The sequence below is a fragment of the Mesocricetus auratus genome, unplaced genomic scaffold, assembly GCF_017639785.1.
Source record: "Mesocricetus auratus isolate SY011 unplaced genomic scaffold, BCM_Maur_2.0 Super-Scaffold_100018, whole genome shotgun sequence".
Classification (NCBI taxonomy): Eukaryota; Metazoa; Chordata; class Mammalia; order Rodentia; family Cricetidae; genus Mesocricetus; species Mesocricetus auratus.
The window spans coordinates 33,769,115-33,791,553 of record NW_024429199.1 but is presented as its reverse complement, the minus strand read 5'-3'; the positions used below and the strand labels follow the sequence as shown (position 1 = coordinate 33,791,553).

Genomic DNA, 22,439 nt, shown 5'->3' with positions numbered 1-22,439 from the left:
AATGCCAAACCACAGTTTCTCTGGCATATAAATTGCACAAAGGCTAGGCCAGGTTAGGAGCAAAGAATGTGTAACAGTTGAGTAAGGTTAGTAACCTACCCGTCCTCTACAGATAAGAGACGAGGCATGCAGCATGATGTGTGCTATGCTAACTCCAAATTTAAGAAGCTTAAATAACACAAATCAATGTTGTACTTGATCTCTTGTCAAAGGAACCTTGCTGCAGACAGATGAAACTGTGCCTTGTACACAGTAAGTAGTGACTGTGGGAGTCGGCCCAATTTTTCATCACATAAAGCCAATGATTGTAGGTCTTTAAAATTCCTTCTTGCCATCTTTGTGTTGGTAAACAGAAAATAATGAGGAAGAAAAAAATCTACAAAAAAAACCCTGATAGTCAGTTATGCTGATTTCCTGTGGTAATCAAAGGTTCAAATTTATCACTGTTCTTCTACTGACAAACTGGTAAACTTCCCATCTAGGCATAAAGTTGGAGTGCAAAAGGAGGCAGAATTATATTCTACCGTAGAACAAATAAGACAGTCTGTTGGTGCATTTCAGTGCAATAAGAACAGGCATTTAAGAACTTTCTCAAAGTGAATCCCAAAATCTCTTAAATCAACTTAACCAAACAAACATAAATGAGACAGTATATCATCCTAAATACCCAGTGTATCCGGCCCAGCTAGGAATGGATGGAGGACAACATTCACTGTCATTAAGCTCTTGTCTCTATGCCCTGGCCTGCTGGCCTTTGACTACTCTTCATATTTTTCCTTTAGGCTCCATTGTCTTATAGTTGCAGGTCCCTATGATATTCAACAATTTGGCTTAAACTACTACCCATCCTTGAATACTCTGGTAAGACACTTGACTCACTGTAACAAAATACAATGGCCTTGCCTCTTGGTGCTGGCATAGACTAAACAAGCAGAGACAAATTAGGAGAGCGCACAAGTTGCTTCCAAACAATGCCCTCATCCAACAGAGGAAGCATGCCTACACATAATCACATAGGAAACTACTTCAGGGATGGGCACATTCCTGAGCATGCTCAGTCATGGAATCCATTTCTGAGCATGCTCAATTCAAGGTCATTGTCTTTAAAAGAAAGACGACACTTTTGGATATGTTGAGACCATGGTTGAAAGGTAAGCGTGGAAGGCAGAGTAAACAGCAATGCTCAGCTTTCATCATACATTTTTAACTAGAAAAAAAAATTAAAGCCGGGTGGTGGTGGCGCACTCCTTCAATGCCAGCACTCGGGAGGCAGAGGCAGGAGGATCTCTGTGAGTTCGAGACCAGCCTAGTCTACTAGAGCTAGTTCCAGGACAGCTTCCAAAGCCACAGACTGTAGGGAGAGATCTTATGGACCTGTAGCACTGACCACACCCACTTGGGCATGGTCAAAGGTATGTGGGAGAAGGCAGGGGCATAAAAAACTAGGAGGAGCCGGGCGGTGGTGGCGCACGCCTTTAATCCCAGCACTCGGGAGGCAGAGGCAGGCGGATCTCTGTGAGTTCGAGGCCAGTCTGGTCTACAAAGTGAGTTCCAGGACAGCATCCAAAGCCACAGAGAAACCCTGTCTCGAAAAACCAAAAAAAAAAAAAAAAAACTAGGAGGAAAGGGACACTGACCTCAGGTTCTTAGCTCCTCATGTAAGCGACTTCTCCCTAATAAAGTATCATACGATATCCCTTCCCTGTATACTTTGTGTTTTTTTTTTTTTTTTTGGTTTTACGAGACAGGGTTTCTCTGTATTGTTTTGGAGGCTGTCGGTCAAGCCTGGCCTCGAACTCACAGAGATCTGCCTGTCTCTGCCTCCCGAGTGCTGGGATTAAAGGCGTGTGCCACCACCACCCGGCTACTTTGTATATTTTAATATTCCTCTTCAACAGAGAAACTCTGTCTTGAAAAACCAAAAACCAAACAAATAAATAAATAAAGGACAGTTTGCAGGTATAAGAGGCTTCCCTTAAGGGTACCTACCTGTCTTAGCTACTGTTGCTGTGAAGAAACACCATGACCAAAGCAGCTTGGAGAAGAAATGGTTTATTTCACTCACACTTCCACATCATTGAACATACCACTCACACATTTCATTATTGAAAGCTGTGAGGGCAGGAACTCGAGCAGGTCAGGATCCTGGAGGCAGGAGCTGCTGCAGAGGCCATGGAGAGGGGTGCTGCTTACTGGCTTGCTCCCCATGGCTTACTCAGCCTGCTTTCTATAGAACCCAAGACCACCAGCCCAGGGATGGCTCCACCCACAATGCTCTGGGCCTCTCCCCATCAATTACTAATTAAGAAAATGCCTTACAGCCGGTCTTACGGAGACATTCTCTCCGTTGAGGCTCCCTCCTCTCAGGTGACTCTAGCTGGTGTCAAGTTGACATAAAACTAACCAACACAGTGGCTAACATCCTCATCCTGAACTTGGTTGACCTGGGAAAAGCAAATGAGGTGATCTGCTAGAAAGAAAAGGAAATCATGAGTTTACTTTTTAACGTGATATTTTTATTGACTCTTTGGGAGTTTCGCAGCATGTATCCCAATCCCACTCATTTCCCAGCCCTTCCTTATCTGCCCACCACACTGTAACCTCCCCCCAAAAGAAAATAAAAATAAATGAAAACACCTCTCTGACACCACCTGTTCCTCTACCAGTGGAAGCTTTCTGTCTCTCTGGTGCCACTCTATTCCTCTGTCTTTACTGCCTCTCTGTCACATATTCATTCATCATAGTGGCATTGGGAGCTAGGTGTGTCATGCAGTATGCACCTCTTTGCCCAAACAGCTTTACTTGCAAGTGTTCATTGCAATGAGTCATTGGTCTAGTTCAAGGCCTCTGGCTTCTGCTATCCCATCAATACTGGGCCCTCACTGACACTCTTCTGGGATAGCCTGCTGTTGCCTAGAGTTACAGAGATCCTGCAGCTATGATTCTATGGGGCTGGCCCCTTCATGCATTGCAGCAGGTCATAAATGAGGTACTTGTTGGGGTGGGCAAACTCAAGGCCCCGTGTGTGGGCCTGGGTGGTAGCTGGTCAGCTGGAGTCTCCTCTGGGCAGCTCTCCCATGCCCCCACCCAACACCAACCATGGGGTCAGTTCTCCAGCTACCCTGTGAGAGGCCATCTCAGCACTAAGCTCCAACATCACCATGGCTTCAGGCAGCAGTCCAGAACATGGCCTTTGGTGGTAACATGGGCCTTGGACCTCCACACAGATCCTGGCAGTGGTAGGACCATGGACCCAGATATGGCACTCAGTGGCAGCCCAGGCCCTGACCTTATCATGGCCTCAGGTGACTGTGCAGGCTCCTCCTCATATCGCTGGCTCCTCACCATCATCGAATCTCCAGTTCTACACTCTCCATGGTGCATGAACTACTCCACTTCTCTTTCTCTGACAGTTCCACCACATACTCTCTTTCCCATGGCTCCGTCACATATTTGTTCAACAGAGTTACTCCTGCCATCCTGGGCCTCGGGACGGGGTTGGGCACTTGAGTGTTTTCTGGTCACCCTGGGCTGCAGAGCCTGGGCCTGCACTTAGTAATCAGGAGTTTAAACAAACAAACAAACAAACAAGCAAATAAATAAATAAATGAACAGATACACAGTCAATTAAAGATATCTTCACAGGAAAATTAAAAAATTAAAGACAGTGTGTTGTAACGTTTAGTCTTCCTTGCCAGCTGCCTGGGCCCTGGCAGCCCCCAAATAACACACAGGACATTATTTTAATTATGAAGCTGTTGGCCATTTGCTATTGTTTCTCACTGGCTAACTGACTTAATTATTGACCCATAATCACCAATATATATTTTTATAAGGACTTATCTTTTCGAGAACCCCAGATTTGCGTCCTCTCCCCCAGGGATCACGTCTGGATGGCATCCTTCACTACATTTCCCAGAATCCTCCTGGACTCCTAGTCCCACCTATCTTGCTTCCCTATTGGCCAACAGTGCCTTATTTAAACCAATCAGACACATATTTACAGAATGACATCTCCCAACAGTCTATTTTGACATTTTTAAAAATACTTTTTCAAGAGGCTATGAACTTGAGAGTGGGGAAGTATGGGAGGGTTTGATGGAGAGTGACAGGGAGTAAGTGAAAGGAAAAAAGGGAGTGAGAAATTATATGTTTCCATTTCAATTAAAAACCCTAATAATAAAAGACCAGATGATAAAATAAGATGGGGAGCAATAAAAGAAGACACTCATTATTAACCTCTGACCTTTATATGCATATTCATGGGTGTGAGCATGAGCATGAAAGCCAAGATAGAAGTATGCACACACACACACACACACACACACACACACACACACACGGGAGGAGGGGAGAGAGAGAGAAAGAGAGAGAGAGAGAATTCAAAGCATTCAGCTCTAAAACCATGTATACACAAGCAACACTAAATGGACTCAATAGGTTTTTGAATGTGTGTATGTAACAATAATAATTATGCAAAAAGAGGTCATCAATGGGGGTATTTGGAATAAAAAAAGAATAGTGCAAATTCAGTAAAATCATGTAAGAAATTCTCAAAATAATTTTTAATGCTAAAAATAATTTCAATACTGTCACATATCTGAGGAAGGTGTTATAATACAATTAGAAGGAAATGGATTATTTGTCTTTTTTATACCAAAAAAGAGATTATTTTAAAATCACTCAAGGTTTTCTCTGCAATGGTAGTATTAAAATACATTTCTAGTGAGTATTCTCTAAACACAAATGACTATGGGCTACTCAATCACTGTAGGAACAAAAGCATTTACTCAGCTTGGTTGTCAGGCAGGGCTCACAAAGACAATATTAATCAGTAAGATACAGACTAACATTGAGAACTAACTAAATTAAAAGGCAGATTTCCATTCTTTAATGAAAATCATATGACCCTAAACTCTTGGGTTTAGTGCTGAAAATTCCCAGAATCTTTCAAAACTTTCTGCTTAACAGATATTTTTAACAAAGTGCTGAAAACCTTGTCCTAACACCCAACACAGGGTAATAGATTTATCTCATTGTCATTAAACAGATGTTTGATCTGTTGTTCTTGTAGCTGTGAGAGTCCAAGCCAGGAAAAAGCAGGAGATGGAGGAGTGAGCAGAGGCTATTGAGATGGGAACAGCCAGTATTTCATATCAGGACTTTCAGAAAAAAAAAAAAAAAAAAAAAAAACGGAAAGGAATTCATGGAAGCTGGCACAGTATCAGGTTATAAACAAAATGCTTTCCCAAGCAGATTGTATAAAAGGCAGCTTGCAAATTAAACAATCTCCTAGTCTATGAAAGAGAGCAAAGATTAAAAAAGGAAAAAGTCCCCATTGTTTCCCTTGTTTCTCCACTGGTAACAAAGATTCCCAGCACTCCTCCACTGGTCCCATTACTTCTGGATGGATGATATACCATTTCTGAGGAAATCAAAGGAACTTTTTTTTTTTAACACACCTTGTGTTGACTTAATTTCTATAGGGGAGCTCTCTCCTTACAGAAAGGAATTTCCTGGGGCTGGGTGTTTGACAGGTGCCTGGACAGAAGCCAACTGATTATGGGTTCCCCCACTGCCCTCCCTGTGCAGACATAACTGGTTACAGTGTTGCTTCTGTCTATTTGAAGTCATTTAACTAAAGACTACCTCCTGGACCAGAAAAACAGCTTGCCCTGTGCATACCACTACTTCCTCCTTAGTGTATGCTGTATAGGTAGGCTTTGATACTACATTTTTGTCTTTGATTATGAACAAAAGACAGATACTTAGATATAAAACAGCACAGAATCCTTTTAACCCATAGAACCACTTATGAGAATCTAGGTCAACAGTAGAGGAAGTGGTGCCTAGTAACTAGGTGTCTATATATTAGGGTTGCTGTGGTAATGATTAAGTGTGTCCCTTTTCACTTGTAGTGCTAGTGTAGATGGTCGAAATATCTGATCACTCTATAAATAAACTGTATATCTACAAATAACGTTGCATACACACAAAAGAAAGGATCAACATAATGGCAACTCATTGAAAGTCTGCAAACTATTAAGTAATTGATTAATTGATAATCCATTTCCTTTTTAGAATGAGTTATACCAACCAGAGGACATGGAAAAATATTAGCCTCTAGGAAGGAACTCAGGTTTTGGTACATATAGTGATGGATGGGCATGGGTGAGGAAGAGGTAAAAGAAAATCAGAGGCTGTCTTTGCAGACTCCACTGTCAGCTTCATCATGTCCTTTCCTGGTGGAAATTAAAGCATTTGAATGCTTTCAGGCCATCTATGAGGCGAAAGTTCCTGACATATCACCAATGACATCAAAACAATGACACCACACCAAAACCAGTTTTTCTTCTACTTCTGCTCTTCCTGAGGTAGACCAGTAACAGCGTTCCTGAGACACAAGAGACGCCTTAGTTTAGTAATAAATGAAAATGATTCCTATATGCAATGGTTTGAATCTATATTTTACTTCTAAAATTCACACTGAAGCTTAACCTTCACTGTGATGGTTTTGTCTCCTATCCTCTCCCTTCTTCCGTGTTGAGGACATAGCAAGGGGTAGCATCTTGAAGTACTGAGGACCTCTGGCTGCCCAACAAATCTGCAGTGCCTTGATTCTGAACATATCCTCTAGAACTGTGAGAAATGAGTTTCTATTAATTATAGTTTACACAGCAGGTGATATTCTACTCTACCAGCAAACACAGTAAGACAGCAGCATTAAGCAAGCCTCTCCCATTGCTGTTTTGGTATTATTTAGGTTATTGTGATATTTGGTAGCCCGTTCCAGACAAGGGCAGGCCCTCCCCTGGGGTCATCTCTGGCCAGACTCCACCCCTAAAAAGACCTCCACTGCTGGAGGGCATTAAAAGCCCCACCTCTGGGTTCACCTTGTGGTTCCTGGTTTTCGGTTCCCTTGGGGCCACCCAGGAACACTTTGCTCAGATCAAACCTGGATTTATTAATTTGGTCTGATTGGCTTATTGTATCAGCGGTGGGTTTCCAACAACCTTTCCGTTAACCGGGAGTTTTAAACTTAACATCTTCTGTTTTCCAACATTTCAGGTGGAAGTATAAAATTTGTCCTTGGGAGGTTTCTTCTAAATTGCCATACAATTTGATGCTACGTGTTGTATTTTTCCGTGCTTCCAATCAATTTGTACTGGAAATATAATTACGGCTGTTAAATTTTAGGTCCTGGTATTAGGTGATTCAAACTGGCTTGTGAAGAACGGCCCTTCCTACCACAGTCCCAGTTGGTAATTGTGTCACATCTCATGACTTCACAGCTGCAAATCTGCCCTGACCCACTCACACTTGTCTCTGGCCAATGATGCTTTCCTTAATTAGGACATGACTTAAACTTTAGTCTTGACTTTTCAATTGCTTTGGCTGTAGGCTACCCAAATACAGGCTGGTGGTCTAACTGAGCAAGGAAAACCTGTTTAAGTTTCCATGCTATTAGCCTTGACACTGAACAAATGGAAGAACAATTTGTCAGGATTTGTTTGGCCTACTCAATTGTCTCCGAAGACTTCCAGTCCTTACAACCTAGTCTTGTGTGCAGGTTTTATGACTGCGGCGTTACTATAGCTAGGTTTTTTTGTTTGTTTGTTTGTTTTTGTGTTTTTTTTTTTTTTTTTTTTTTGGTTTTTCGAGACAGGGTTTCTCTGTGGCTTTGGAGGCCGTCCTGGAACTTGCTTGGTAGTCCAGGTTGGTCTCGAACTCACAGAGATCCACCCGCCTCTGCCTCCCGAGTGCTGGGATTAAAGGCGTGCGCCACCAACGCCTGGCTACTATAGCTAGGTTTTATATACATATATGTGGAGCCAAGGGTCAACCTCAGGATGCCATTCCTCGGGAACCATCTCTCCTATTTTTTAATCAGCTGCCTCCCCAATGCTGTATGACATCCTCAAGCCACTAGACCTGACTTTTTACATAGGTGCTGAGGATGAACCTCAGGTTCTCCCACTGGCTGAGCAAAAACTTTACCAACTGCCCTATCCCCTAGGCTTTCTTTCTTTCTTTCTTTTTTTGGTTTTTCGAGACAGGGTTTCTCTGTGGCTTTGGAGGCTGTCCTGGAACTCACTCTGTAGACCAGGCTGGCCTCGAACTCACAGAGATCTGCCCGCCTCTGCCTCCCGAGTGCTGGGATTAAAGGCGTGCGCCACCAACGCCCGGCTCCCTAGGTTTTCTTAAAAATCACTTTAATCGAACCCCACCATGAGAATGACGTCTAGAAAAATAGGATGTGCACTTTTCTCAAGTTGATGTGAGTATAACTTGAGAACAGGGAAGACTCCTCTCTTTAAAGAGAGTAGACAGGTCAAACCTGCTACTGCTTGATTTTTTTTTTTTCTTTTGCTTTAAATTGCCAAAGTACCCAGGGTTTCCCCGGGTGGATGGTTAAGCCCCACATTCTACGTATATACCCAGGGCATATTTGAAATGTGATTCCTATTTTCTGTTTTGTTTTTTGAGGAAACCCAAGTCTCTGGTTACTACTTAAGGCAGGCAGGGGTTTCTGGCTTGCATTGACTTCCACTCAGCTTGAGGTGGGAGTAGGTGACCCAGGGTTAACTGGGTGATTTAGAAAAGCAGAGAAGCCCCTGAGTACAATGAATGCAATTATTTAATTATGGGATGTTGGCGCTGCAGAGAGCCTTTGGAATTACCCACTGCAGCCCCCTTATTTTTATAGAAGGGGTGTAATGGAAGGGTTTGTGACTCAATCATGACTACGGGCAGAGTAGAAGCAAGTGCTCTATCACTTCACGTGCCTGCTTCACTTTTCTTAACCCGGCCCATTTGGTCCTCACACTGCGGACTGAGTACAAGAGCCTGCCTCTAGCAAAATCATACAAAAAAAAAAAAAGGCGATATACAATTTCTTATGCACCCCACACAAACGTACTGAATGTTCCAAAAATCCACATTTCTTCATTAAAACAAAGAAACAAATAATAAAAAAAGGACCGTTATAATGTGATTGATCTAAATTCCCCAGGGTTTGTTTTTTGTTTTGTTTTGATTTTTATTGTCGCCGTTATTTGAATGTGCTGGTCTTTCAGGTGAAAAAAGCCTCTGAGAGTCAGTCCCCTCAGGATGGTGAGTCATGTGAGCCATCCTTTCCAACAGCTGGGGTAAGAATGCTGTCACCACAAGGGCCACATAACAGGGTTTTCTCCCCTCTGCCCCGCCCCACCGCCAGCCAGGGCCGCGGTTCCTTCCCGATGGTTTTGGGGTAGGAGTGGACAGGAGGCCTCCAGACGCGGTGGGCGTCGGTGACATCACTGTCCCTCCGGCTCACACCCAGGCCTGGCGGTAGTAACGGGGACGCCTACGGGCACTGTGTGTAGCCCAGGGTGACCGCGCTTTTGTCCCCAAGGCATTTCCCAGAAGCCGCGCCGCGCCCTCTGGAGGCCGCGTGGGTCGCCCACGGAAGCCGTCCTCCGAGGGCTGCCGGGCAGCAGAGCCCTACAAGGGGAAACGGGTCACCGCGCCGAGCGGTCACCGAGTCACAGGGCTCGGGCACGTGAGGTGGTGGCAGTTGCCACCGACTACCGGGGGCTGACCTATTTCCTGCGAGTGCGAGCTGCGGGCGAGGGGGCGAGCGAGGAGGGACGGCGCCCGCTCCTCCGTGCCCGCGTCCTCCACCGTGCCGCAGGAGCTCTGGGAATTCCTTCCAGAAAAGCAAGGTCGGCAAGCCGACCCGGGGCCGGGAGCACCGCCGGGAGCCGTGCCGGAGCATCGCGGGGAGGGGCGGGCACGCGCCTAGCAGGACGCTCACCCCCCCCGCCCCCCAGCGCGTTCTGCGGGCCCCCAAGCAGAGGGTAGAGCGTGCGCGCCCCCGAAGGGCCGTGCGTGCGCGGGCCCGCCTGCGCGCTGCCGGGCCGGGGGGCGGGGCGCATGGGGCGGGCCGGGGCGGGGCGCACGAGGAGGGCGGCGGCGGTTGGAGGCAGAGGAGAAAAGGCGGCGGTCCAGCCGGGGCGGAGGCGCAGAGGTGTCGCACGGCCAGGGCTCCGTGCGCGGTTCGGTGCGGTGACAGTGCGGAGACGCCGGGCGCGACGGCCAGGGCGACCGGGGACTGAGCGGCGCTGCGGGCGCGCGGGCCGGTGAGTGTGGCGAGGCCGCGGGTGGCCGGCGCGGGGACGCGGGCGACGGGACTGCGCCGGGTCAGCGGCCGGGACGGCGCGGGCCGAGGGGGCGGCGGGCCCGGTGGAGTCGGCGTAGCCCTGGGCCTGTCCTGCTCGGCGGGGACGCGGGACCGCGCCCGCTCGCCTTGTGGGTTGTGTGTGTGTGGCCCTCCCTCGAGGCGCCCGGCCAATGGCGCCCCGACCCCCGGGGAAGCAGACCCGGGTGAGGTCCCCCTCGCTGTGTGCGCGAACGAACGGTCCCGGGATGCCAGGCTCGCCCGCCGCTGGCTTGTGGGAACTGAACTTGGGTGGTTTGGGCACAGACGGGTTAAAGGACTGCGAGGCATCTCCAACTGTCTCCACGGGATGAGCGAAGTTGGTAACTTTTCCATTCATGGAAGTGAGAGGCGCCCGGGCTTAGCCTTGGCCCCGGTTAAAGGGAAAGTTAGGAATCTGTCCCCCAAGTCCTTGGTTCTTCCTCACGGAGCCCCAAATTGGAATCAGGACATGGAACGCACGGTGGATGCAGAGTCACCCGGGAATACTTTTTTTTTTAACCTCGATGGCGGCCGGTGTTTACCCTGGTTCTCCTGCCCTCCTCCTCTCCCTTTATTGAGCCCTGCGGTAAATCCCGGGTAAACGATGCTTGGGAAGGAGTTGACCTTTTTCTCCTACGATTGTTTTGTTGACTGTGATCCAAGACGAAGTTATTTAAGGGAATTCTGGTATCAGTGAGGGTTAAAGTTTTTAATACGAAGTCTCAAAAGTTTCTGGATTTTATTTTCTTTTCATTTGCTGTTTGCTAAGTTTCAGACCCAGTAAGTTACTTTAACGTGGTTTGCACGTTTTGCATTAAGGTGTCCCAAAACAGTCCCATGTTGACTGGCAAAAAGAAGCGTTCCTGTTGGGTTTTTCTGAAGCACACATTCTCTGTACAGTTTCGTTGAATCACTCTCCTTTATGCTTAGTCACTGTTTTTTGCTGTAGGAGTTTAGTTGGGGACAACATGGTGTTTTGCTAACTTCTAAGATTGCCAGTTTGTACCTGATACTTAATTTAGTCACACAAGCTTGTGTGTGTGTGTGTGTGTGTGTGTGTGTGTGTGATTCTAGAAATAGTTGGTGTTTCTATGAATGGTATAGGAAACTGAAGTTTGCCTATGTAGTATCCATTTAATTTCAATCCAGTGTTTTTTTGAATGTTTAGATTCAAGTTTTGGGGAGTTACATATTTTTGTTTTAAAACATAATACTTAAAAATAATACTGCATAAAATGTTAACACTTCGTGTATGATTGGAAAGGTGCTTTAAGGTCACTCAAACAGGCTTTGGTTAATGTGTTTACTATTTGATATAGCATGTTTCTAAATTGTGACTGTTAGATAATCATTTCAATTTCTAAAACTGGTATTTATTTTTATAAAAGGAATCATTTTTGCTGAGTATGTTCTTGGAGAATGTCATTGTATTTATACATTATATTTCATGATACAACTCTTAAGTTAAAACGACTGAGTAGCTGGGCGGTGGTGGCTACACCTTTAATCCCAGCACTCGGGAGACAGAGGCAGGCGGATCTCTGTGAGTTCGAGACCAGCCTGGTCTACAGGAGCTAGTTCCAGGACAGCCTCCAAAGCCACAGAGAAACCCTGTCTCGAAAAACCGGAAAAAAAAAAAAAAAAAAAAAACCGGGCGTTGGTGGTGCACGCCTTCAATCCCAGCACTCGGGAGGCAGAGGCAGAGGCAGGCGGATCTCTGTGAGTTCGAGGCCGGGCTGGACCGATAGCCTCCAAAACAATACAGAGAAACACTGTCTCGTAAAAACCAAAAAAAAAAAAAACCAAAAAAAACCCAAAAAACCCCGACTGAGTAAATAGTTCATATTAATTGTGATGCGATAGAGATTCAAGCTGAAGTAGTTGCTTGTATATTATGCAAACTAAAAGCGAAGTGTTAAACACAAATATAACTCAGTTATAGAGTATGCTTTAAATGTAATTAAAGCCTAGGGTTTTTTTTTTTAATCAAGAAGGTTTTTTTTTTTTCCTGTTTTAAAGACTGGTTAATGTTAGCACTGCAGCAGTAGAGTAGTTCTTCATAGAGCTGCGTTTACTAAACTTTATAAATTTAAGTAATATTTAAAGATAGTTGTATGTAAGTCTGGCTGTTGAGAAAGGCAGAGTACATCCACATGGGGGTGACTATGTTTATATACTGTTGGGCACAGAATACCTGTAGTCAGTCTTTCACAAGTTCTGATTGTTTTCAAAGTAGAATAACTGCCTCAAGATCAACAGCTGAGCCTCCAAAGAAGCGCACTCCCCTTTGTCGTCTTAGACCAAGTCCTGCCTTTTGGGTTAGACCTGTTTTTAATCTGTGTTTTAATCCAAATAGGTTCTTGTCTGAGTATTAAATGTTTTCTAACATTTTAATTTCTGATCTAAGCCTATGATTATTTCATTGGTTTATTTAGTGGAGAAAATTGTGAGTAGTTAGAACTTTTATTTAAAAAAATTTTAACCATGAAATTTAGAAATGACAGATGTATGTTTTGATTATATTACATCTGGAGGGATGGATAAGAACGTGAAAATAAATATCCAGATCATTAGCTCATTTTTTCTATAAAGCCAGAAGTAAAGTTTAATGAAATAATTAGAAAATGTAACTCATTTATCCATTTGGTTTGTCTCAGTTGTCAACTTGACAAAACCTAGAGTCATCTGAGAGAAGTCTCAATTGAGGAATTTCTAGATCACCTGGCATGTGGGGAATTGATGTGGGAGGGTCCAGCCCTCTGTGAGCACTACATCCTTAGGCTGATAAGGGGTTCTGGACTATCTAAGAAAGCTAAGTGAGCTTCAGACAGTGAGCAAGCCAAAGAGCAGTGTTCCATCATGGTTTCTGCTCAGTTCCTACTCTGGACTCCTGGAAGTGTTAGCTGAAACCTTTTCCTCCTGCAATTGCTTCTGATTCAGGTGTTTTACGAGTTACCACAGCAGTATAACGAAACTAGAACGCCCTTGTACTGCGGGTATGTGCTACGAGTTGGGAATTTAGTGGTAATCTAATTTCCATCATGTGTAGCCATCTACATCACGACCATGGCTTTAAGTCTTTTGTGTTGTTTGTGTGTTTTGTTTTTGCTGTGTTTAAGACAGAATCCAAGCACTTGCTTTACTGCAGTGCTACGTGGGTATCACCTCCACCCTTTAAAAGCAGACACAATGACTGAGGCATAGATTTGTTATCTTCAAAACTAAATACACGTATTTGTTTAGTAGGCCATTCAGTGTTTCTGTTTGCTATGTACTCCTACCTCTGACTATATAAAAGGTTAAGATTTTTCCTGGAGATACTACTTATAACTGATTGCTAAATTGTTGATTTTGGTAATGGACTTCCTTGTCATAATTAATTGGACAAGCCTTGCATTAAGACATGTTTAGTACAGGTCTGTGTCATCTAATATATAAATGTAATACTAAGCAGCAGGCTAGGCTGATGTCACTTCATGTTTTGAGTAGATTTCCTTGGTGCCCTGCTCACCAGTTTTCTAAGGTTTAGAAGAGTAGAAAAATTGAAGTTACCTTTGATTTGTTTTTCCCGTTGATTTTTTTTTTATGGTTTTATCTCCATATAAAAAGATGCCTGGGACACATTAGTTAGGCACTCAGGAAGTCTTTGAGCACCAGTAACTGTATGGCTAGTGGAGTGATTTTGTTTTAAACTAATTTTCTAATGTTAGATATGTAAGTTTTTATCATGTCATGGTATATTTTCCATGAAATCAGGAATGTATATTTGGGAATTTATTTTCTTGTATTCTTTCATTCATGTGTTCACAGAAATGAATCTCAAATTGGAGCACAATTTTGAATTCAGGGAACATAACGATGTATGAGACAGAGATAGTTTGGTGTTCTTGGAGATTATAGCTTTCTATAGAACTAGTTACTAAAAAGAGCAGTGATTTATTTTCAGTTGTCACTAGTAATGCCCTAAGCTGCAGCACGTAATAAGCATGCATTTTGTAAGGGCTCCATGCCTTGCCTTGGATTCTAGGGGAGGGTCACAAGCTGAAATTAGAGTTGAGACACATAAAGAGGGAGAGGTGTGTGTGTGTGTGTGTGTGTGTGTGTGTGTGTGTGTGTGTGTTTGTTTTAAGAAACTGGTAGACATTAGACACAGCCCTAAGTTGTATTAAACAACCTTTCTGAACATATTTTAAAATTGTGGTAGTTTATGATTGTATTATCTCCTTATATATTTTAGTGAATTTTGAGAACTGTCTCTGAGCCTTAAGTGGTAAGCTCTCACTCACTGTATGGGAAAATACCATGTCTTAAAACTATTTTTAAGGATTGCTAGTCAGCCACAGAGTATGAGTTGGCAACCAGCTTCTGTTAAAGAAAATGGAAACTATTGTAAAACATTCTATCATTTACAAATAATTTTTTAGCCTAAAGAAACTTCCAGTAATTCTTTCATGTGTAGCTTAATAGAAATTGCTTTTAGCATGTTTTAAAAGACCCACTAAGTTTAATGAAGCTCAGTTTGAACTTGGAGCCATAATTTTAGCAACATGTTTTCTACTAGACCTGCTGTGTCATTGTTCAACTGATAAATCAGGGACTGAAGTTTTAAACCCTGTTTCACAGGATTCATGAGCAACTAGAAATACTCTATGAAGGCATTTTAAGTTTTATAATACTGATCTTGATTAGAAAGAGGATGGATCTGGAAGAGCTTTAAAGTTCGAAGCCAAGTCTCTCTCCCTAGAAAGACTGTTACTATATTTTTTTATTTTTTGTGTATTTAACTATAAAATGGACTTGGCCTAGATTCCTACTTTGTATAGATATGCTGAGAATGGTTAAATTCATGCTGTTTCATATGTTCATATTTAAACCATGTGGTCAAAGCAAAGTAATGTGCTTTAATAATTATAAAAAATGAAAAGTTTTGACTCACAAGAATGAGTAGGTGTTAGAATAAACTACAAGCAAAACTGTGTAATCTTCATTCTGCAAATAATATCTTAAAATCTTCATTCTGCAAATAATATCTTAAAATCTTCATTCTGCAAATAATATCTTAAAATCGAGTCACCAGGTGTCAAAGAGCTATTTTCTTCACTTTTTTATTTATTTATTTTTTTGTTTTTCGAGACAGGGTTTCTCTGTGGCTTTGGAGACTGTCCTGGAACTAGCTCTTGTAGACCAGGCTGGTCTTGAACTCACAGAGATCCGCCTGACTCTGCCTCCCAAGTGCTGGGATTAAAGGCGTGCGCCACCACTGCCCGGCTTTCTTCACTTTTTATAAGTAAACATGTTTGCTATTCCAAATGAATATTGATAAGATGTACATTTAAGTCCTACCTTGTCACTAGATAGATGACTTTGGGCAAGTCACTTACTACTTTTGAACATTATTTTTCTCTGAGTTGTAGGAAATTGACTTGGTATATGTTAAGAAGGATACATATACTAGATAATACAATTAATATTACTCCCTTTTTTGAAGTCTACTTAAAAAGTAACAAAATACTAAAATGTGTTGTTGTGGTTCAATTTTTTAAAAATATTTTTATGTAGAAGGGAGTAATGATGAAGAGGCTACTTTGAAATTTGAGAGCCTTCTATCTTTGCAAGTTGTTACTGTTTTGGAATGTTAGTCAGAATTACAGTGGCCATTATTTTAAACACCTTTGAATTAGGTAATATTTTTAAGATGTGCTCTTCCTGGTGTGGTTATGTGATGGTGTGCATAATAACATAAAGGCACATAAAGTGCTCATACAAGTCATAGTGGTGGTCACTGTTGAAACTGCTTGTATTTTTAGGTTTCTCTCAGCAACAATCAAGCTTAACTAACCTCTAGCATGTGAGATAAACTCAGTCTTGTTATTGCAAAATAAGAAAGCTCCAGCTGTTTTCACAATCTAATCCATCAGCAAAGTTTGTCTTAATTCTTGTTAAACATTTTCATTGCTTTAGTTATAAATATTTGCCATAATTAATCTCTCATTTCCTCTCTTGTTCTTTTAGTACAAGTAGTTTAAATTGAGAGTCAACTCTTGCCTATGGAATTTGTGAGAAAACAACATTTTGAAAGTATCCAACTCATTCTGTTATTTGTAAGCACAATTTAAAAATGATTTGGTGTTGAATGTGTACATTTTACCAGGGCATCATTGAACATCAAAATATCAACTTGGGACTTTGCTACTAGTAAAGAAGAGTTCTGTTAGTAACAACTGGGTTTTTATTATTCCCATCTGAAGAATGTTAGTCTTCAGTCAAGAAAAAAGTTGTAACAACTTGTGGAGTGATTACCCACTTGCAACCAAGCTAGAATTTATGGAAATACATGTCAGAGAGTTAGCACCCAACGAAGAAAATAGGCTATAGATAATTTTATTTGGAAAATTATACACTACAGTGTAATTTATTTTGAAAATCACTGGGTTGAATTTCCTCTGTAATGTACAAATGGAGATAGATAATAGCTGTAGAGGTCTGGAGTTTGGAAAATTTTTAGGCAGGATGTATAGATGAGTTTTCTGCCTATAGATGATAAATAAAAGTTGGAAAAACCCTAGCACACCCAAGAGGGATGCATAGTGTGGACAAGAATGGCATGAAATCCTGAAGAAAAGTAACATTTAAGAAAAGAATATCCAGAGAGGTAGGCGGGAACTTGGTTAAGTGTGATAGCATGGGTAAAGGAAGGTTAACGTCCAAGAGGAGGTAGGAATCTAATGGTGCAGCAAAGGTGAGGGGAGCTGGAGGAGGGAAGAAGAAAGGGCCTTCCTTCAGATTGATGAGGATCTTTGTAGAGAGTCTGATGTGGAGTACTAGAATCACGACAGATGAGAGGGCCGCCGAGTATGTAAATAGGAAACTACAAGATTTTGGTTTGTTTTTCTTAAAATTTGACTAGGAAATAAGAATGATAGCAGAAGACAGCAATATTTTAAATTTCCACCACTAATAGAAACAAATGAAGCAGTTAAATATTTTAGGAAAAAGATGTATTGAATAAGCTTAGTTATAGTTAAATCAGCATATATTGATATACTTTCTCTTATTTTTGCTACAAATTTTGCTTGATGAAATATTAAAAAATCGGTTTTAAGATGAGAGTGTCCAGGAGCTTAGGCCATGCGTCTCGTCTGGGCAGCACAGTAGAGGTATGGGAGCCAGTCCTGACATAATGAACATGGGAGAGGTGCCCCTATTACTCAAATGTTAGGTGGTGGCAAAGGTGGAGGGGAGATGTGCCCCCCATCAACATCTGAGTCAGGTAGAAGAGATGGCTCTGAGGTCATAAGAGCCAGAGAGCTGACCCAGCCCCTCATCAGCTGCAGCACTTGGGAGAGGAGTCCCTATACCTCCCCTGTGCAACACAGTAGAGCTGGCCCTTAAGGTGTAGGTGTGAGAGACCCCCAACCCCCCAGGATGTGAAAGGGGGAGAACTAGCCTGGCATTGCAGAAGAGCTCACCCTGGTGGTGAGGACAGGGGAAAGCTGGTGGGCAACCCTGCAACTAACCAGGCCTAGAACCAGGATTATGTGTTGACCCACCCCAATATCCATGCCATGTGTGGTCTCCTGGAGCATGGGGGCCACAAGTAAGGGGTTGATCTTGTGGACCTAGGGCTGCAAGATCTCCATGGCACAGGGCAGCAATGGAATGTCCAGGAAGAGTCCCAGTGAAGGTCCAGCTTCGATGTGTAGCAGAGACCAGGGGCCTCAAACCAGACCAGTGATTCTTTGGGATGAACGCCTGCATGTAAAAAAATCTGTGGATGGAGGGATTTGCTGCGTGACTCTCAGTGTCACACTGCAGCTTCTCTCTTCCTTTTTTTTCTCCTCTTAAATTTTATTTTGTTTTATTTTTGCTGGGGGAAAGAGATAGGTAAGATCTGGAGACATGATATGGAGACATAGTGTGAAAGACAAAGAATATATAGAATTTTTTTAAAAAGATGAGTGTCTGTAATCCCTCATTATTTCATAGATAACTATTTCTCTATCCTTAAAATTATCAATGACTTTCGCTTACTAAAAGACTGAATTCCATAAACTAACATATAACATTCTTGATTGGCTCAGTTCCCTTTTGGCCTCATTTCTTGTATTTTGTTATAGTCCATTAATATTAGAAAGATTGAATATATGTTGTTAGTTCATTTGCTATTACTTCAGAAGTGAATTTCTCTTTCTTAGTTTACCATACCTCCTAACCCTTTTCTGTGCTAATTATCTTCTCTGTGCTACCATTTTCTTCCTGTTGTATTGATCCGTAGAACATGATCAAGTTTTGACTTCTACCTCCCTTGCAACTCCTTTAAGAGGAGATACTAATTTACCTGTGTATTGCCAGAGGGAACACAGAGCCTGGTACCTAGTAATTAGCAAAAAAATCTTATTTAGTAAAGTGAATGAGAGTTGGCCCTTAGAAGTAATATATGTATATGTGTATTCTCAACAGCATGATGAGGGGTCTGCAGTGAATCATATCAAAATCAAGTTAATTGAAATTTAAAAGCTAAAATCTATAGTATTCTGAAATTTGGGAGGTAAAATAACACTTATTATAATTTATGTATAATATATGTTTTGACTATTGTATTTGGAAGCCATATATGCCTGTTATGCATATTGTCACCTAGTATGTAAATTTGAAACTTCATGACATTTTAAAATACTAGGTTGTTACTAAAAGTGCTTAAGGTGCTTTAAGATGTGTTAATTATATATCAACTTAACCACTCAAATATTTGTATGTACTTTACATATTTAATTCTTAAGAATAACCTAAAATATATCTGTGATTTGATTTCTTACACAGTTTTGAAAAATCAACCTTTTTTTGTTTAATGACTTTACCTTTTTCTATTTCAAAAACTAGAGCTGGACTGGCCATTATGGAAGAAGAGGTACAGCAGCACTCACACTGTGTGAACTGTGTCAGTAGACGGTGTATGACCAGACCAGAGCCTGGGATTGCCTGTGACCTCATTGGTTGTCCATTGGTTTGTGGAGCAGTTTTCCATTCTTGTAAAGCTGATGAGCATCGACTCTTGTGTCCCTTTGAACGAGTCCCTTGCTTAAATAGTAACTTTGGATGTCCATTTACCATGGCACGAAATAAAGTTGCTGAACATCTAGAAGTGTGTCCTGCAAGTGTGGTGTGCTGTACTATGGAATGGAACCGATGGCCAGTTAGTTACGCAGACCGGAAATCTTATGAAAATCTAAGCAGAGATGTTGATGAAGTGGCACAATTAGACATGGCCTTGGCTCTTCAAGATCAAAGGATGCTTTTGGAATCTCTCAAAGTTGCCACCATGATGTCCAAAGCAACTGATAAAATATCTGAAACTAGAGAACAAATTTCAGTGAAATCAAGTGTTCAGGAAATACCTTGTACTAATGGGTTGGTATCTGTTGATGAAGAATCATATGGTGCACTTTATCAAGCCACTGTAGAAACAACTAGAAGTTTGGCTGCTGCTTTAGATATCCTGAATTCTGCCACAAGAGACATTGGCATGTTAAATACAAGTCTTTCTGTTACCACAGATAAGATGGATGAGAGTAACAGAGAGAGCTTCCAGGAAAGAAACTTAAAAGATGAGGACCACCTTCATGAGGAGGAGATGGGGGCAGTAGGTGGAGTTGACCATAATGGCATAAGTCAGAATGCTCAGTCTGAACAAAATGGGTCAAGTGATTTACTATGTGACTTAAGTACAACTTCTCTTGGTACTGCTGTTCTTTGTAATGGCTTTCCTTTGGAAAATATGTGTTCACAGATCAAAGATCAGGATCAAAATTTTCCTCGTGATTCTATAGACAGTAATATAGAAAATGGAGAGTGTGCAGCAGCAGATGGTACTTCAGAACCTTCCAGTTCACTTTTAGTAGCAGCACAACTTAGGGAAATAATTCCTTTCAGTGCTTTGCCAGATAGCGCATTTCAGCATATCCTCATGCCAGATGAAGATGATGAGGAGGACTTGTATTGGAAAAAGGTAGACTTAGGGGACGTGAAGGATGTTGATGACCCACCATTCAGTCATACTCCGTCATTTAAGTTTCTTTCTAATTCATGGTATATACCAAAGGAAGACAAAGCAGTTGACACATCAGATTTAGAAGTTGCAGAAGATCCCATGGACCTCCAAGGAATAGACCTGATTACAGCAGCATTACTGTTTTGTCTGGGAGATTCTCCAGGTGGGAGGGGTATATCTGATAGCCGCATGGTTGATGTTTATCACATTGACTTTGGGACACAGACTTTCTCACTTCCATCTGCAATATTAGCTACAAATACAATGGTTGGAGAAATAGCTTCAGCTTCAGCATGTGATCATGCCAATCCACAGCTTTCAAATCCAAGCCCTTTTCAGACACTTGGGCTAGATTTAGTTTTGGAATGTGTTGCTAGGTACCAGCCTAAGCAGCGTTCAATGTTTACCTTTGTATGTGGACAGTTGTTCAGAAGAAAAGAATTTCCTTCCCATTTTAAGAACGTACATGGTGACATTCATGCTGGACTCAATGGATGGATGGAACAGAGGTGTCCTTTGGCTTACTATGGTTGTACCTATTCTCAGCGTAGATTTTGTCCATCAACACAAGGAGCAAAGATTATTCATGACCGCCATCTAAGGTCATTTGGAGTTCAGCCATGTGTATCTACAGTATTAGAAGAGCCTTCTAGAAACTGTGTGCTGGGATTACGTAGTGACCATCTAAGTAGTCTCCCATTTGAGGTACTGCAACATATCGCAGGCTTTCTTGATGGCTTCAGTTTATGCCAGCTTGCATGTGTATCCAGGCTAATGCGGGATGTGTGTGGCAGTCTACTTCAGTCTCGTGGAATGGTCATATTGCAGTGGGGGAAAAAGAAGTATCCAGAAGGAAATTCATCATGGCAGATAAAAGAAAAGGTTAGTTTAATTCAAATTATTAACCGCTTTTAATATGAAGTAGACACTTATTAATGCTATGATAAATCTAATAACTTTTTGAAAAAGTGACCATATCCTATAATGTACTAAGTCAATATAATGACACATTTTAAAAGTGATAATAAAGGATTAAAGTCATTAGAGTTCTTACTCACAACCGCTAGTATATCATAGATTTCTTGGACCTGAATTCTGATCTAATATTTCTGTGTTTTCAGACAGCCAGTTTTCCGTCAGTTCTTCACTAACAACATGTTACTACTGGTCATCTTCTAATTTTGTCTGAAACATTGTCATCATAAGACAGCTGAGGAACCCTAGGAGAGGCTTCCCTTTGGCCTTCAATTGTCTCCATTCTTGATAGTGTCTTTCAGGATGAGAATATATATATATATATATGTATATATATTGGGATAACTGTTATAACAGATATCCTAGTAATTGACCACTATCTCCATGGGTGAGTGAGGCTGAAGTAGACAGTTTGTTACTGTGTTTGGAGACACTGGATTTCCTGTAAAAGGGCGGTGAATATTATTTAGAAAGTTGAAAAGGAAATTTAGGCAGACTTAAATTTTATTTACACTCTGCTTTTGAGTAGCTTCTCAGAAGCTACTGTCCAAGACAGTAACAGGTATCTGGGATTAGAGAGCCATAATTGTACCAGACTTTATTTTGGGCCACCAACCAGCTACCAAATCATGACATGGAGACTTCTTCTTAGCTTTGAATGCTCGGCCTAGCTTAGGCTCGTTTCTGTCTAGCTCTTTTATAACTTAACCTGTTTCTCTCTACCTTTTCTTGGGGCTTTTTACCTTTTCTTTCCTTCTGTGTATCTTATGTTCACTGCTTCTCTCTCAAGTCTGGCTGGCTGGTGGCTGCATGGCTGACCCCAGGCATGTCGCTCTCTTTCTCACTCATTCTTTTCTCCCTTCCTTATTCTCTCTGCCTGCCAGTCCCACCTATCCGTCTCCTGCCATCCAGTTTTTTATTAGACCAATCAGATACCCTAGATAGGCAAGATGAAACAAATGCAACACAGCTTTGTATAGTTAAACACACATCCTTACATCGTTAAACAAATGCAGCATAAACAAATGTAACACACCTCTACACAGTTAAGGTAATATTCCATACCATAAGCAAAGTAACATATCTTTACCTACTTAAAATAGTCCACAACACATAATGTGAATCGTTTGGCTGCATAGCTTTCAGTTTATGTAAATTATTCTTGACCCTTCCTTAGGTTTTGTCTTTACTCATTGCTCTAGTCTTTTAAAAAATCTGTGTCTGCTTCTCTGTTTT

General features: G+C 41.9%; 1 protein-coding gene across 3 annotated transcripts in view; it reads left to right on the top strand.

Moving 5' to 3' along the window:
* Positions 1–9,987: 9,987 nt before the first annotated feature.
* The window catches only part of Fbxo30 (F-box protein 30), a 36,438-nt gene continuing 23,986 nt past the window's right edge, over positions 9,988–22,439 (top strand). For 2 of the 3 annotated variants that reach the window (XM_040758147.1, XM_040758144.1), the window contains exons 1-2: positions 9,988–10,121; positions 19,061–21,110. In XM_040758147.1, the coding sequence (XP_040614081.1) occupies positions 19,077–21,110 (2,034 nt within the window). In that variant the 5' untranslated portion in view covers positions 9,988–10,121; positions 19,061–19,076. Of the gene's footprint in view, positions 10,122–10,200; positions 10,366–19,060; positions 21,111–22,439 lie in introns of those variants that run through there. The other variant, XM_040758145.1, reaches the window with a different exon arrangement.